The sequence below is a fragment of the Camelus bactrianus genome, chromosome 14, assembly GCF_048773025.1.
Source record: "Camelus bactrianus isolate YW-2024 breed Bactrian camel chromosome 14, ASM4877302v1, whole genome shotgun sequence".
NCBI lineage: Eukaryota > Metazoa > Chordata > Mammalia > Artiodactyla > Camelidae > Camelus > Camelus bactrianus.
Genome location: NC_133552.1, coordinates 13,187,820 through 13,205,963, shown reverse-complemented (window position 1 = coordinate 13,205,963; position 18,144 = coordinate 13,187,820). Strand labels below are relative to the sequence as shown.

General features: G+C 38.2%; 1 protein-coding gene across 4 annotated transcripts; it reads right to left on the bottom strand.

Moving 5' to 3' along the window:
• Positions 1-813: 813 nt before the first annotated feature.
• On the bottom strand, positions 814-13,199 carry CKAP2 (cytoskeleton associated protein 2). Of its 4 annotated transcripts, none has more exons than XM_074378106.1 (9): positions 13,008-13,199; positions 12,040-12,124; positions 9,931-10,009; positions 8,943-9,805; positions 8,283-8,487; positions 6,780-6,950; positions 4,918-4,984; positions 2,630-2,885; positions 814-2,135 (listed from the first exon to the last, which is right to left on the bottom strand). In XM_074378106.1, exons 1-9 carry the CDS (start codon positions 13,075-13,077, stop codon positions 1,880-1,882), a joined length of 2,052 nt encoding a protein of 683 aa, XP_074234207.1. In that variant the 5' UTR covers positions 13,078-13,199; the 3' UTR covers positions 814-1,879. The 4 variants fall into 4 exon arrangements, with proteins under 4 accessions (XP_074234207.1, XP_074234208.1, XP_045370037.1 ...); XM_074378107.1 differs by having other exon boundaries at positions 9,931-10,006; positions 13,008-13,198; XM_045514081.2 differs by lacking the exon at positions 13,008-13,199 and adding an exon at positions 12,430-12,874.
• Positions 13,200-18,144: the final 4,945 nt, after the last annotated feature.

Here is an 18,144-nt window from a genome sequence, read left to right as displayed (position 1 = left end):
CTCAGTCCTGATTACAAATACCTACAGAAAGGACTCTGACAGTCCAGCCTGAGTCAGTGCACATTCTGGCCATTCAAACGGGGGGGACAGGCAGATAAAATGATACAACATGACCAAAGGAGACTATTCCATCTTACCCTTCAGAAAGATGAGGTTCATCTAAATAACTTCTCCATGGTCACATAATTTTTAAGAGAAGGTAGCAGCTGAGATTCTGAATGTAGGTCTGTTGGACTTGAAGGCTCATACTTCATACATCACATTCTTAAAGATATTTAGCTTGGAACAAACCTAGGTCAGACACATAACTACATAACTGTTCTTACTCATCTGAAAAGGAGTTAGAACTACGTCTATAAATGTTAGAACTATGATTACTTAGATTTTCCCTTAGTAAAGGGAGGAGGGAAAAGCAGCACTCTACAGAGCCTGTCCAAACATGGAATCGTTTATCTCAAGCTCTCTTTCACTGAGATATTTCAAGCTATGCTATATGCCAAGTGAACCATATGGTACAGATACTACAAAACTGAGAGCATAGGCCAGCCTCACATTTATTTCAAAATGGCATGTTTTATGCCATTCATACAAAGTACAAAAACACTAAAGAATTAAGGTGAAAATTAAGGTAAGTTTTTAGATGAGAACATCAATAATTTTTCAAAAGGAAATACACCATTATGCACACACTTATTTTTAAGTATTGAAAAACCTTAAGTCAAATCTCATCAGAATGTTTTCAAAGGCAAGGTTCAAATTTATTCACTGTGGTTAAACTACATTTTATATTTGTTGAAAAAAATGTCACTGAAATATCATTATATAGATATTTTAATTTATTGTATACATATTAGGTACACAACTTAAAAAGGAGTAAAAATTCTACTCTCTAGAACATAAGACAATAAATAGAACAAAGATAGGTGTTTTACAAATAGAATTTAATGAACACAAATGTGATTTTTCACCACGTTCATATTATGCAGTATTAAAAGTATAATCTTTTACGACGACCAAATCCTTATTTGAAACTAGATTTGGTAGAGGATGTGTGCCATTTAAGTATTAGTTCAGAGACTTATAAAATGATTTTATTGGTGGTATTTATGTGTAGAGAGAACTGTTTAGTGTGTATGACTATCATGTTTTAGGAGACATGATTTAACGGTGAAGTTTTTATATTATAAGGAAGAAGTCAATTTTAAGTGTTAGTTATTTTAGAAATACTATCTAAACTAGAATGACATTCATTAAATAGTGCATATTCCTTCTCTATCTCCATTCTAATAGTCTATAAACTGTATCAAATGAAGCAATGGAAGTTAAAATTTTTAAATTTTGGATAGTCAAGTTACAAAAGGAAATAAAGAAAGGAACTCAGATTTAAAGTTCCGAACACCCACTAAGTTTGGCACATTTTCTTTCTTAGCACTGAATACCTTCTCTTAGAAATGGAGTATTTAGTTAACTGTCCCTCTTGGTGACCTCAGTTACAACAAAAGAGGCCAAGAGACCACAGGTGCAGACTCACTGGCACTGATGGAAAGTGGCAGCGAAGAACCAGGGGCAGCCCAAGGCACACGGGGACCACAGCAGTCTGGGGGACTAGCACTGGGCGAAAAAGTAAGCTAAATCTGTCTCGACAAAATTTACCTGCCTTAGGGAAACACTCAGTCTACTGAGATTGACAAGGTAGGATTAGCTTATCACACACAGAAGGTAACACCTGCTATAAAGTGAACACTAGTAAAAGCGCCTACTGCCATGAATACTTAGGTCCCTGGCAACTCCTGATCTAAGGGAGGTACAAAGGCACAACAGACAAACCGACAGAACACCCTCGGAAGAATAAAAACCCCATCCTCTCCTCGTCAGGGCTTCACTTCTCTTCTGCTGGGTCAGTCTCCACGTACATGCGGCACAGGGCCACGTTGGGGCGGCACACAAAAGCATCAGTGTCACTTCCCAACTCTCTTAACTGTTCCAGTGAAGACACACTAGGATAATGGTCTTTTAACATATCTGGCAATTTAGAAGTCTTCTCTTGAAGACGCCGAGAACGTCTAACTGGTGTTAGAAACTTCAGCTCTTTAAATGCAGAATTTGTTTCGTCAAACTGTATCTTCTTTTTTACACTAAAAAGAACACAGAATTATTCCCCAAGTTAAAAAACATGTTAACATTTTCACTTTGCACTTCTTTGCTATTCATCATACTATATAACCTGTATGTTGCAACCATGTGACTGCTTGTCTTATAGAAAGAGGTACTGCCAGCTCCTTGAAGGAGTAATTTCTCTACTTGTTGTTATTATGTTGTACACAGTAGATACCTGAATATCTATAAAATTGGCTAATTGCTCAATTTCAAAACCTACTGTTATCAATAATACAGAGATTAAAGTACAATAGCATAAAAGTGTTCTTTTTAAAAATGGCAGTATTTAGGGAAAAACAAAGCAAATTAGTATTCAAAGGGCAAAAAATGTTCCAATTTTACTCAATTTATTTTAAATCTTTCTATTAACAAATAATTCTAATTGGAAGCTATTTTAAAGATTTTAAAATACCGTATTTATTATCCCTAAGCATTAAAACAAATCACAGCATATTACATTTTAAAAGTTTACCTTTGCAAGTATGGCGTTGTAGACACATTATATTTAATCAAGCAACTCGCCCTAGTTTCTGTTTTGGGGGTTTTAACATCGTTGGTCGGATCTTTTGTTTTGTCATCTCGCTCCTTTTCACAGTCTTGAAATACCACACTTCGAGGATGCTTGTTTTCCATTTCTGGCTTTCCAGACCCTAGATTAACACCTGTATCCTCAGTGTTGACTTCTTGGATTTGTTCCTTGGTTTCACAAGCCTCTTCATTATTTTCTCCTATAGAAAGATTCACAGATTAAGCTTTTGGTCAAATTTAAAGAGCAAAATCAGAAGACAAAGTTATTTATAGTTGGCCACATTTGCAAAATAATAGACCCAAACTACCATCCTAACCATGACTTTTCCTAAGCAAATACCGCGACAATTATTTAACAAAGATGTACTATCTCCTACGTGTTAGGGGTTATAGATACAAATCTAAGAAGGAAATCATCCCTGTCCCTTATGAAGTTAACATTCCATGGAAGAGACATGCTTTAAAATAAGGAAAATGCTGTCATTGAGGTAAAAACAAAGGGAATCCATAAAAAGAAATAGTTGACTTTGCTCATGGGACAGGAAAATGGCGAGGGAGGGCTTCACAAATGACATTTAGGGGAGACCTTGAAAAATGAGTACTTGAAAAGACCAAGGAAGACAATCTTGGCATGAAGCTTAAAAGAAAATGACCTAGTAAGACAGCATTAAAGGGCTAGTGTGCTTCGAATAAGGGTAAGGAGCAAGGTGGGAATGTGGGAAGGAGGTGATGTGTTTAGATAGGTAGGAAGGTTTGGTTAAAAAAAAAATTCACTGGAGAGAGATACAGTTAGATTTGGTCACTGTGAAGAATGGTTTAGAATGGCAGGCAGCTGAACGTATGACCAGTGATGGTAAGAAGACAAAGCAGAACAGTCTGAGCACGGAGGCAGGAGGCAGAGGCACCCAGTGAGAAGGAGGGGGCCCAAGTTCATTCCCAAGTCAGGACTTCATAAACATGTGTACGTCTGAATGCATGTGTACGTCTGAAAAAGTGTGCCCGTGTATTAGGGGCATTCCTTCCAAAATTTCTTCTTAGGAGTCTTTAATCACAGAGGAGGATTTTTTTTTCTTTTTTCTTTTTTTCCTTTTTTGGGAGGAAGAGATAGAGGTATGGAGAAGCAGTGAGGGAAGTCCAAAATAAAACATGTCAGCTGTGAAATACTTGCGAGACATCCTTGTAAAGCCGTTGAGCTGGAAAGACCTTTAGATTTATTAGGAGATTATTGGAAATTTTTTACTAAGAGATGATTTAGTTACATGATAAAATGAATGTGGTTAAAGTGAGGGGAAGTTGAAGAGGAGAGAGAGGGAATATCGATTCATTAATACAACAAATATTTAAGTGCCTAGTAACACACCAGGCATTGCATTAGCACTGGGGACACAAGGGTCAGGAAGATCAGACACGGTCCCTGACAAGAGGGTTTAGAGTTTAAAAGATAAGACAGACAAGCAATCACGTGCATCAAGTATTGCACAGAGAAAAACAGCGAGCACAGAACTCATCTAGTTGGGTGGAGAGGAAAGATGGACATCAGGGAAGGCTACCTGAAGGAAGTGACATTTGAAATGAGGCCTAAAGGATAAATAGGAATTAGGTTAAAAGTAGAAGACAGGCTTGGAAAGATCCAGAGATAATAAGACAGATAGTATAGCTCTTTCTAGGAAATAAAAAAAAGTAAAGAAATTCAGGAATGTGGCAGAAAGGGAGCGAAAGAGAAGAGACTGGGGTCAGGAATTTAAGCAGGTGAATGACGGGGCATTTGAGGTATCCTAGTCTTTCCTGGTTTTTCCTCCTGTCTCCCTGGCCATTTCTTCTCAAGCTCCTTCATTCCATGTAGCTGCTAAGATCAGATCGTATACATCTTTTGCATGGTCAACTGGGGCATGTTAACAGCAACCATAAAGAGAAATGTTCTCTGCTGAACTAAAAAAATCTTTTTAGCGATCATTCAGTCAAACTGCCTCATTTTGAGACAGGAAATTAAGGCCTAGAGAGGTAAGGTAACTTTCACAGACATGCGATAACAAATTTGGGTTTTGAACCAGACCTCCTAATTAAAAACTATTTATACTACATAAAACCAATGAATTTCAAAGGTACATCAACAGAAGTATGAGGAAAGGAACAACCTCCATATTTAAGAAGTTAAAAAAGATAAAAATAGTTCAGCAGAGACAGTTAATAAAATCACAATTCACTTGAAGGAAACAAAAGAAGCTAACTTACCTTTAACTTTTTCTTGATTCTTCATTGTCAGAATGTCAACAATTGCACGTCGCATCTCTTCAATAGGCTTAATTTTTTTTAATGAAGAAAGCACACCCATGTAAATTTTATATTCTCAGATATTAATGAGGTTGTACAAGTTTAAAACATTAAAATTAGTGATTAAATTTCATATATATTTTTTAAAAAGGCAGTGGTTCCTGTGCCATTTTTCTCAGGAGACTTATTTTGCCACTCAAGTTGAAAAAAATGACTTTTTTTTCCCAATCTATAGAATAAAAGTGAACTTAAGGGATAGAATTTCATCAGCTAAAAATTTTTTCCATAATTTTTCTTAAGCCTAAGATAATTATCACTGCTTGCCTGACAGAAACAAAAAAACAAGTAGCAAATTAAGACTGTTAATATCTAATAAAGAGCTGATTATATTAAGTTTACTCTAAATTTATATTAGTTTACTCCTTTGTCCTACATTCAAGTTCATGGTTATTATTTTTGTTTCACATGCTATTAAATGCATCTCTGAAGAGTTCACGGTTGATCAACCTAATATATTTCATTCATTCAAAAACTCAACAGTTCACTAAGTGTCCATTATACGTCAGATATAAGCATTTACTATTCTCCTTTGAACTGCAATGCCTGCAATGTAATATATTCAAGACATGATAAGGAAGGGAAGCTCTGGTTGATATTCTCCATTCTAGAACTTAGTCCTGAACTACCCACCCATCTGGCTTTCAATTTTCTTGGCTAATTTTGAGCCTTGTTTTCCAATTTCTGCTCTGGTATCACATCTTTCTCTTTCTACCACTGCTTTCTATGTGAACTCCTGGCTCCACTTTTGTACCCTCACTATACTGCCATCAGCTGCCTTAATAATGTCCCTTCTGGTTCAGTGTAGTCGGGACCTAACACTGGGAGTCCAGGTGGGAAGGGTCCAGGTGGGATTCCGTCAAATACAATTATGCTTCAGCAAAGTATTTTTACACATAACAGCCATAGAGAGAATATCTGATGAATATATGATTTTTGATTCAGGCGAAAGATCAAATAGCATTTTCTGGCTTTGCTGAGACTAAAGGATTTAGGCCTTTGTTAAGGAAAGGCTAAAAAGAAGAGTTTTTTTTGTTTTTTTTTTAAATTTCTTTGTAAACAATTTCCAAGAATGCATTTCTGAGAAACCTGGTCAAAAGGAAATACATTTTAGGAACATTTGCCCATAAAAACAAACAAATAAAACAACCAAATAAAAAACCTCAAGATACAATTTATTCTATACCTAGGGCTTTTTGTAACAACACACTAGGAAGAGGTGAGAGGCTGATATCAAACCACTATGGTGGTAATAATGTCAGAGAAATTAGTTTATTGCCATTTTCTATATGTGACTGGACCAAACATGTAGCATATAAATGTGTCCATAAAGATATAATCCTAAAGCAAAAGTTCTCTCACAAAGCCATCAGAGCTTGCTAACATTTAAAAAGTTAATTTAATTCCACTTGGTTTTTATTCAATAAATACATATTAATATTAAAAAGTCAATTTCCCAGTAGATTTCTCAAACTAGGAAATGTGCAAAATGACTTGTTGTGCTAAAATCTTTCTCACAGCAAGTTTCATGAAATGCACGTTTTGGCTTATATCCATTTCCTAAGATTACCCCTAGCACAGGAGTAAGTCTCAAAAGGTTGAGAAACAGCCTTTATAATATGCAATCCTTGTGGCCTTTAAACATCCCTTACGATTACATATATAACCACAACTTTATTTTATTTATTGTGTTGTGATGTGTTCCAGAATAATTCTAAATCATTATTAACACTGCAATAATAAAGACAGTTAAGTTTTAATTTCACCTGAGCTCCTGCCAGAATGGCCTCCTCATAGATTGCGATAATATTTTCAATAGGACCTGTGATTGGCTCAAGACGAGCAAGGCATATCCAATATTTAACAAGTTTTTTGGCATCTGGAATGTTTTTAATCAGGTCATTCAGTGTAGCCAATACTTCTTCTTTTGGACATCCCTAAAATAGCAGGAAATAAAGTGAGTGAACTCTTTGAGCCTACAAATTATGAACAACTAAATAAGCTTACTATAATCAAGAGCAGTGATACAGCGAGGAAAAGTGGGTAGGAAATTATTCACAAAGTATTCACTATTATCCTCCTCACTCCAAACTTATTCTGAATGGCTAGCAAGAAGCGTATCAGTCAAGAGTAGGAGGCAAGAAAAAAAATACTAGTTGAGAAAAATATTATTTAAAAAGTTACTAACACTCTACTTGGTCTTGATGTTTATCCTCACATATTGTGCGATTCTATTTGTTAATACTTTATTTAGAATTTTTGCACCTACCAAATGCTTATGAGAATAGCTTGCAAGTTTTTTTTTTTAATTATCTTTGTTGGGTTTTGATAGTAGGATTAAAATGAATTTGTAATTGTTTAAGTAATTAAGAGCTATATAAGTTAAATAGTGGGGCGGAAAAATTCCATAGTATCACTAAAAAACCCCAGCTGAGCAGAAATCAGAATAGAATCGGTTTCCCTGACTATAATTTCAGCTGGTCGTCAGAACCACAAAAAGTTTGAAGGCGCTTATGAAGACTGGAGTAAGGTCTGAAATCATACTCTGTATGTTCAGTCTTGCTATGGATCATAGACACTAGTAAGTGACCAAAGCAAGATTAAAGAGCTGTCAGGAAAAAAACGAAACATTCTGAAGTTGATTGTCATACTCTACAGAACTCTGGTCCAAATCATAAACTCCTACAGTTCAAGACCATGATGAGGTGGTTTAGATTAATGGGATTTTGTTTGCAAATATTTTGGTCAACTTAAATTTAATCTGTAATAATAATGACTCACTAATTTGTGTTGCTATGGAATAAAAATATGGTATGAGTGGTAAAATATGGAATGAGTGGGAAAAATAATTTGTAAATATACTGAATGAATGTAAAATAACAGAAGTATCAGAGTGAATATCCACCCCCAGCCCATTCTATATTAACATCTTAGAGAAATACAGTATTTATAACTCAAGTAAAAATCTAGTTTTATCTTTGATATACTTATATGAACTCAAGGAAAACGCAGTCCATTAACACGTTGATCGCCCACTGTGGATCGGGTACCCCTGAGGAAACACAACTGTCACCCAGATTTGGGTGACATGATGATCAAAGTGTTAAAGGCTATAGAGAAACAACCCCACAATTACCATTACCTCTACATAACACCGCTGACACATCAATTGGTCAAAAAAGAATGACAATGTAATTTAAAGAGAGAATGTTTATGAAGGTAATTTGCAAACTATAATCTGCTACACAAACATAAGATAAAGACTCTACCTCATTAATCAGGTTCAGGCATTCAGAAAACGTCTTGTTTACTTTTTCAGTAAACAGTCTTTGTTCATCTTCTTCTGCCATGGTAGTCCAGAAGGACCCAACCGGCTTTTCATCCTGTCCTTCGGGCTCAGGCTGGGTAACTACTGAGCTCGGAGGCCTTTTCAGCACTCTTCCTTTGCCAGCTTTCCACTCACTCAGACGAGCTCTACAGTTAGAAGCAGCATAGAAACATTACTGTGATACTGATGATAGAATTCTGTCAAATAGAGCAAAAGTTAAACAATAATTTCAGGTCTGTAGGTAGCTCTATATTGGTGGCACATACATAGTTCACAAGCTTGAAGAAAAAGAAATACCGAACATATCAATGTTAATTATATGCTCAAAGACTCCAACAATGCATTTTTTAAAAGGAGAGGTTATAAAATATTTCCCAATTTCATTAAGCATTTTAACTTAGATTACATAAAACCACCTAATGAAACATACTCAAGCACAGTAACTTAGGACATACTCTTCCGTGATATAAATTTGCTGAAATTGACCTGCATATGACTGATGAGAATCCATGCACAAAAGGTTCTAATACATTCAAGGAAATAAGTCAAATTCATAAATGGTACTACTGAAAATTAAGCCAATAAAATCACACCTACTTACTTTCTCTCCTCTGCAGTTTCTTTGGGCTTAGCCCATCTGCTGTCAATAGCTGCTTTCACGATCGTATGTCTGCGCTGGTCAATGCCTTTCGACTTTCCTACCGGTTTAGTATTAGAAGATGCAGCAGGCTTGGCTGCCATTTCAGATGTCATGCTTCTTGACAGTGTCTTGTTTCTTTTTATGTCCTGAAAAGAACTAGTTTTGATACTAGATGGAACTGCCTTTAATTGTAATAATTCTTTCTCACGAGGCCCTTTCCGAATTGTAACATTGGCAGATGGTCTGCTGATGCCTTGTTTCATGGCGTCTGGGGTATTACTGTGGTGGCTTCTAATAGGAGGTCGCACAAGCTGTCGGTTCTGAGATGTAGTGCTCACAAATTTAGTGGCAGTCGTCATATTTGAGGCTCTGTCACTTTTCACGGTTGCACTGCTGGGGTTTACAGACTGAGGCTTTGTGGCTTTGGAGACAGTGGCTGAAAGTTCCTTTGTAGTTGCAGAACCCTCATCTTTGACTTGTAGAGGTTTTCTAAATGAATTGATCTTAGACTGAACAATTTGGCCACGATAAGATCCAAGCACAGGTTTCTTGGGCACGTTAGCATCTTGCTTTGGTTTTTCTGTAGTTGTTTGTTTCTTTTTACTATTGTTTTTAAGGTGATATGCTTGGCTTAATGTCATATGTTGACTTTGGGGGTCATCTTTTATTGGTAAAGATGTTTGATTATTGTCCTCAAAATTATGTGTATCAATTGCTATAGCTGAACTGGTTAAATCATTAGAAGGTTTTAAAGGCATACTCTTTTTTTCCATTATTGTATCATTTTTGATCCCAGTTGGCCTCCCGATATTTTCTTTATCAGCCTAAAAAAGTTATTTGAGACAAATCAGTATTTCAGAACTCATTTCTTTCAGAAAGCGTTTGGAAAAAACTTTCTTTAGGAAAAAGGGAAAAGGGACAGTTTATGAAGGCTATGTCCATATCTTACCATTTTTGTCTTCAGTTTCAGAACTTTTGTCTCTTCTTGGATCTGGCCTTCAGATGGCCTTACTCTCTGGTCTCTACTACTTAAAAAAAAACAACAAAAAAAAGACTGTACCAAGGAAGTTTCCTTTTTGAGGGGAGGTATGGGAGGATATTAACAATTATTTTATTTTGTCACTTTAAATTGAGTTAAGAACGGAGCTGAGATTTATTTGTCCTAAGAAAACTTTTATTATAGGGTGATCTAATAGTGTAAACAAGGTGCTTGAGGAATTTTAAAGCTATTTTCTTACAAGTCTTAACACCCTCCTCCCATAGATTATGTAAACATTTAATAATCTCACTCCAAACCATTCTTCTCTAGTCATTCAAACAAGTCTTAAAAAATCTTTATTAAGCCACAATTTCTTTGGTTAGTTTTAAGTACTTAGGACCAGACTTACTTGAAAAAAAATTTTTAAATAGCTCTCCCAAAAGAGATCTAAAATTTTCCATGCACACACTCACAACTTAATTTATCAATTAATGTGGAGTTTAGTTTCTAGATGGCATTGCATTTAGAATATATATCCAAAACAAAGGCCTCTTTAAGAATTTAACCTAAACTCCTTTTTACAGATATAGGCTGGTTAGTACAGGCTGTGACAATCTCTTAGCAAGTGATTTGTGTATTCCATGAAGAAAGGAAAAAACAGGGTCAATCGGACATGCCATTGATTCTAAGGCAGATTCCGAGTTCAGAGACGCTAAAATGTGAACAAAATGTACATTTTAGAGTCAACAAAATTTGGTCTCAATAGTTGACAACTTGGGTTACACTGCCTTTCACATCTTTGTGCTCATGCTTTGTCTTCTTGGAGAACGGGCAGAACTTTGACACAGCTTGTGCTACACGTTTGAGTGATGGCAGGTAAGGGTCAAGATGTGCCACCGAACAGGCATACTGGTAGCTCTCTTCTGAGTGTAGGTGCCTCTTATTTCTCGCAGGCACGCCAGCCGCCCAGAACACAGCAATGTCTCCCCAGTCTAAGCACCTGCATTCACTACCTGATGGCAAACAGTCCTCCTCTTATTCCCGGGCCTGCCGTCTGACAGGAGTGGGAGGAGATGATGCTCGGGGTCCACCTACCAGGCTCCTCCCAAACAGGCGCTGGAACTAATCAGGCCCCACTGCTCTCCCTCTGCTTCTCTTACTTCTGGGCTTACAGTACACTGGGAAGTTACCTCACTGGGAAGATGAGAACCAATCTCAAGAATCAGCCTATCTTTCCTCTACCAAAGACTAGCAGCCTGTCTGCCTCTGTGTCCATCCACTCTACCTGCCTTCTAACAGATGAACTGACACAGGCTGGACCGGTGTCACACTCTCCACATGTGCTCTCCCTCGTGGCTACTCAGGGACTTTGTTCCTATGATTTAAGGAGTTTCTCTAGAGTGGTGGGACAGATTCCTGATAGGCACAGGCTGAGGAGGGAATGGAACATGGCAACATGGAGACAGTGAATGCAGATAGCTCCTTTTGAGGAGTTTTGCTGTAAAGGAAAGAGAAATGAGGCAGCAGCTGAAAGGAAATGTGAGGCTTAAGGCTTTTTTAGATGAGATATAATACATAGTGTTTCTATGCTGATGGAAATGACTTAGTTGAGGGACACATTAATGATGCAGAAGAATGAGCAAACAATCATAGGAACAAAGTCCCTGAGTAGCCAAGAGGGAGAGCACACGTGGATAGTGTCAGATCTCTTTAGCTGCCTTTAATCTGGAAGATTCAGGATCATCTTTAACACCATTCTTTCTTTTACATCCCACATATAACCCATCACCAAGTCCTGACAGCTTTATCCCCTAAATACAGGCAGAATCTGAGTACTTTCTACCATGGGGAAGGGTCTGAAGCATTCATAATGACAAGTATATCAATAAATAAAGTACCTAACATAAATGCAAATTAAAATACTGGATTAAATAAAATGTAATTAAAATTCATTTCATGTTAAAAAAACTTTAAAAATGTGTCTACTAGAAAATTTTAAATTACGTGGCTCACATTACACTTTTATTGGACAGGTCCAATATAATTTGACAGATGTACAATGAAAAAATTTGACCTCACCTGGATAATATCGGGTTTTCCTGTTTGTATGCAAAAAATGTTTTTCTTTTTAACAGATGCTCCTTGAGTTTTTGTCTTCTTTGCTCTAAATAAGATAAGAGTGACAGGTAAGCATCAGTTACAGTAATAACATCAAATAAAATATTGACTAGATGAAGATTTTTACTTCGAAAAATGTTCTACTTGAGATCACATCTTGTATATAAGACAATTTCCCAATTCAGTACTGCCCTTTGAGAAGTAATCCCATTTTCAAGTGACTATTACTAGAAAAGGTCCCCATAACCACTCTGCACAAGAATCACATTCTCTACTGTCTAAAAGTGAAAAATCTGGAGAACATCATTTTCAACACGCAGTTCCTGAAAGTCAAGATTTAAGAAACTTTACATAGTAGAGACGAGATAGTAGACTCCAAGTTCTAATTTTCCAGAATTGGGTGAGAATTTCTTCCTTGTTTTCCCATGCGTAGGACAAAGAAACGCCTGTCATTTCTGAAGGCCTGGCCAACCCCAGATTTTTATAAACTCGAAGGCGAATGTGTTAACTTTGAAGCATCAGATGAAATTCACTCCCGACCCGGAGGCGGCAGGGTCCTGCGCAGGCGCGGTCAGCTCCCGACGCGGATGCGGCCCCGCCCCCGCGGGCACGGACCCCCAACGCGGGTCCCCGCACACTCCCGGTCGCTAAACGGATTCCCGCACCGCAGGCCCGTCTCCGCCGCCAGTGGGCCGCGGCCGCAGAGGAGGCACTCAATCCGCACAGTAACAGCACGGCACGGGCATCACTCCGATTGTCCAGTTCACAAAGGCCGAGAACCGGGCCGCGAGGGGCCGAGCGTCCGCAAAACTGGACGGGGCTAAGGCCCTGACCGCCGTGCCCGGGCCATCCCCCCGCAGCCGCCCCCGGCCCCTCCGGCAAAACACCCGCCTGCCGGCTTGCGCAGCTCCCGCCCTCGCGGCCCTCACCTCTGAACGCGGACTGGGCCCTCTGACTCGGGGGCAGCTGCAGGTCCTGGGGCACGGCTGGGGTGCTCATCGCAGCTCTGGGCTGGGAGTTGCGCCACCCGCTTGACCGCGCCGACTCCCTCCAGCCGGTGCCGCCGCACACTGTCGCTCCGCGCGCGGACCTCGGCCCCAAACTGCGCGGCCGCCGCCTCCGCCCATTGGTGCCCGGCGTGAATTGAATGGACCAATGGGAGCAGGGGGCGGGGGCTGGGCTGCGGTTGCCGGGGCGGGGCTTGCGTCTGCCTAGTTCAGTTAGGACTTGTCTGGACTGAGTCCCTAAGTTTTCAAATCCAAACAGCGCTCTTGGTCCTGGACTTGCGGCATGGGAGGAGTCGGCCTACTGAGTCCCTGCTAAGTAGCAGATAGGTCTTGTCTTAGACGGTCACAGTGCCTTGAGGAAGGCAGACAAGAAAAGCGTTGTTTTCTGTTTTGGGAGGAGGAGGATTATAAGCACCGACAACTGTACCGAGAGCACGTGTATTTCTCGTTCACAAATACTGCTTCATTGCCGCATCACAGCTCTGAAGTGGGAAGTTATCTGTTTCACAGATAAGGTGACAGGCTCAGAAGTTATTTATCCACGTTGGCACAGATTGCAAAGGGGAACTGAAATTAGGGTCTATTTTCCTCTGTATTACTCAATTATCAGACCCAAAAAAGAAAGGAAAGGGTAAAACGGGATAGACTCTTCTTTTATAATCTGCGTAGATAAAATAGCATTTGTCGTAGACATTTTGTGTGTCTATGCGTTTAAGTGTGCTTCCATACTCTCAGTTCTCATCTAAAAATACCACCTTCAGAAAACCTTTGCAAACACCCAATGAACGCGACTTGAAATAATTCAGAGCTAGAAGTTTTGTGGGTGGTGAGGGGGACGGATAGGGAGAGTTCTGGACTGTTTCTTTTTGGTTTTGAGTACAGGAATCATAGCATTTCTCTGCCTTGCTTGATCACTGAGACTAGGTTGCAACGCACAGTTTCAGTCAGATTTTAAAGGTGGCGGGGGGTGGGGGGTGTTCAATTTCTATCTCCCCTGCCCAGCTGTGAGGGCCTCTACAGTTGTCTCTCAACTGTGGTCAGTTTTTCCCCTGTCTTTCTGTTTTTTTCTTCAGGCATTTTATGGTAGCATCTAGCTAATAAGAAGTTAGTTCGGATATTCTGTAGTTTCTTTCTTGATGAAATGTCCCATTTTCAGTGTAAACTTGCCTACTTTTCAGACCAACTTTGGAAGAACCAATAGCCAAGCAGCACCTGTCACCATTCCTAAGACATCATTGCTGTTTAGATACTACTGTTAATTTTGTTGCTTATTTGCCAAAGTTTCATCAGACACTTTGGGTAACCAGGGATTCCCACTGAGTGACAAAGAACTTTAGCAAATAGAACAGTTAAAAAGTGACTCAAGAACCTCCAGATCATTATGCTAAGTGGAAGAAGCCAGCCACAAGAGGTCACACACATGGTATGATTCCATTTATATGAAATATTCAGGATAGATAGATCCATAGAGACATAACACAGTTTAGTGGCTGCTAGGGGCTAGGGTTGGGGGAAATGGAGAGAGACCAGTTAACAGGTAAGGGACAGAAACTAATATATATTTTCTATCTCACAATGGATGCATCTCAAAAAAAAAAGGCATTATATTTAAGAAGTCAGATACAAAGGACTACATACCTTATGATTCCACTTACATGAAATTCTAGAAAAGGCAAAACAATAGGGAAAGAAAGCAGATCAGTGGTTCTCAGAGGCCAGGAAGTTGGGGGAGGAGGTTGAATATAAAGGGGACCTAGGAAACTTTTGGGGGTGATGATAATATTCTATATATGATGACTGTATATATAATTGTAGTATAAACTCATCAAATTGCATATTTAAAAACTGTTAAGTTTTATTGTACATAAATTATATCTAAGTAGATGAAAGAACCCAAAAGAGAAGGAGGAAGGAAGGATGGAAGGAAGGAAGGAAAGAAGTTGTGCCCAGCTGCATTTTTGGATAAGATTTTCAATGTGTCGAGAAAGTATTCCCCTATTCCGAAGATTTTGTTTTAAATTAGGAATAGATGTTGAATTGTGTCGAATGTCTTTTACTATTTCTTTGATGATCATTTAATTTTCTTCTGTGATCTATTAATTGGTTAAATTTTGATAATAGATTTCCTAATATTGAATTATATTTACACTCTTTGGATAAACTGCACTTGGGTTGTTCTATACCATTCTTTTAATATTCTGTTTATTTTTGCTAATATTTCCTATAAGCTTTTGCAGGCATATTAATGTGACACTTTTCTATATACTCTATTAGAGTATTTCTGTTGAGTTTTGGAATTAATGATTTTCTGGCTTCATAAAAGGAATTTGGAACCTTTTCGTTTTTTGTGCCCTGGAAAAGTTTAAGTGGTAAATAATTATTTGTTCTGTCAAGCTTTAAAAGAATTCACCCATGAAACTGTTTGATCCTGAAGTGTTTTCTGTTTTTATTTGCTTGTTTGTTTTTGTAACTCTTTGATAACTTTCTCAATTTTAGGTTTTAAAAATCCTTTTCCGGGATTAATCTGAACATTCATATTCTCCAAACACCCACTGCATTCGAGTTTTCGTATTCATTTGCACAGGGCTTTGCAAAATTATGTGATTAAAAATGAGTGAGAATCACAGGCTTTCAGTCTGAGTTCATATCACTTACAGGGTCTCCAATAAGTGACCATGCAGCCTGTATTCTCACGCAGCCTGGAAAAGGAATTGATGACTTTCAGAGGCAGCCCTTTCCCATCTTGGAATTGCCAAGTAAGATTAAAGCATTTAATGGTCAAAACTCACCACCCTGAAACTCATATCATAGAAATTGTCTCTGGAAAGGACATCAAGAAATGATCTGGACCAGATAAGGCTTATATACTATAGACGCTTTGTGTCACTTTTTTTTTTTTAATGACAATTTTATTTTTACAAGTAAGAAAGACCAAAGGCGCTCCCAGTTGCTAAGCTTGGATGAAAGGTCTTAATTTTTGCCAGTTGAAAAAGCAGGTGCAAACCTGCGAAAAGGAGAAAAAATTCTTAGCATTTGTTAGCAGGGTTATGTTGACTCCACCTAAGTGTATTCAGCTGTAAAGGAAATTTTGAGAAAATCATTGTTATTGTTTCTAATCCCCAAACTCCTCATATAAAACTTTTATCAGAGGATAATTTGTGTAATTAGTCTCACTTCACGGCTACCAAGATGAGCAATTTCTAATGTTCACTTTTCATCATTTCTTCTTTAAGAAAACCAAAAGGTGACAGAGAAAAAGTCTATTGCAAATGTGACGGATCTCTTAGATTCAGTTTATTTGCACATAGATGGATTTCTCTCAAAGACCTACAAAAGATGAAGGAATTTTAAAGTAAGACCCAGAGAGCTGCCTAAGTGCCTGGATATCCCCACCCCGCAGTCACTGATGAGGTGTGCCCTTCGGCCAGTTTGTGAGCAGCTGTTTGAGGCTGTTCCTTATCTTGCAGGCTTTGAAAGTATCTTTTCAACATCAAGTCTGAAACATGCCACTTGGTTTTGACCCACTCAAGTACAACATCAGTACTATTATTACTTATTTCTTTGCCTTTTAAGAAATGGATATTACTTCTCTTCTATTAAGGCCAAATGAAAAGCATTTTCTTCAACTGGTAGCTCAGAAGTCAACAAAAAGGAATAGCAAACAAGGTACTGGATCCTCCTTTTTGGTTTTTGTTTTTTTTTTAACACGTAAAACAATTGAAGTATAACTGAATATAATGTTATATTTAGTTTCAGACGTACAATATAATGATTTGATATTAGTATATACTGCAAAATGACCACCCCAATAAGTCTAATTAATATTAGTCACCATACACAGTTACAAAATTTTTTTCTTGTAATAAGGAATTTTAAGATTTACTCTCTTAGCAACTTTCAAATATGGAATATAATATTGTAAATTATAGTCATTATGCTGTCCCCATGACATTTATTTTATACCTGAAAGTTTGTACTTTTTGATCCTCTTCATCTATTTTGTGCACTCTCCACCCCCACCTCTGGGAACCATCAATTGGTTGTCTCTGTTTTTTGAGGGATTCCATACATAAATGAGATTATATAGTGTTTGTCTTTCTCTATCTGATTTATTTCACTTACGTAATGCCCTCAAGGCCCATCCATGTTGTTGCCAATGGCAAAATCTCATCCTTTCTAGTAGCTGTATAATATTCCACTGTGTGTGTGTGTGTGTGTGTGTGTGTGTGTGTGTGTGTACTACATTTTCTTCATTCATCCATTGGTGAACACCTAGGTTGTTTCCATATTTCCATATCATGGCTATTATAAACAATGCTGCAGCAAACATTGGGGTGCGTGTATCTTTTTGAATAAATGTTTTTGTTTTTTTCAGATAAATACCTAAAAGTGGAATTGTTGGATCATATTATAGTTCTATATTTAATTTTTTGAGGAACCTCCATACCATTTTCCACAGTGGCTGCAGCAGTTTCCCACCAACAGCACACAAGTGTTCCCTTTTCTCCACATCCTTGCCAACACTTGTTATTTGCTGTCTTGTTGATAAAAGCCATTCTGACAGTGTGAGGTGATAGCTCATTGTGATTTTGATTTGTTTCCCTGATGATTAGTGATGTTGAGACTCTTCTTTTTAATGAAAGTGGCAGTGTTCTCTGGAGGCAAAAGCACATCTTGTGGAGGTTCCAACCACAAAATCCACCCAGCACTCAGCTTCTGTGTCCACATACTCTGCTCCTCTCTGCTCAGAAAGCTCTCTGATTCTCTCCTGTGCAGTCTCTCTCACTCAAGGATGGCACTCAACCAAGTCTCCCCCCGCCCTATATCTTATCAAATGTTTGCTGTCAATCACTGCTATCAGCATTCAAACATACAATTATTTCTTCCACTTTAAAAACAAACCAACCATACTCTCTCTCATCCTTACTTCCCCTTCTGTTTCTGAGCACAGGAACCAATCCGTTTCTTTGCTCTCCTTTGTAGCAAAATTCCTCAAAAGGGTGATCTATGTTCCCTGTCTATGTGTCCTCTCCTCTTCTTCTCTTTTAAAATCATTCCA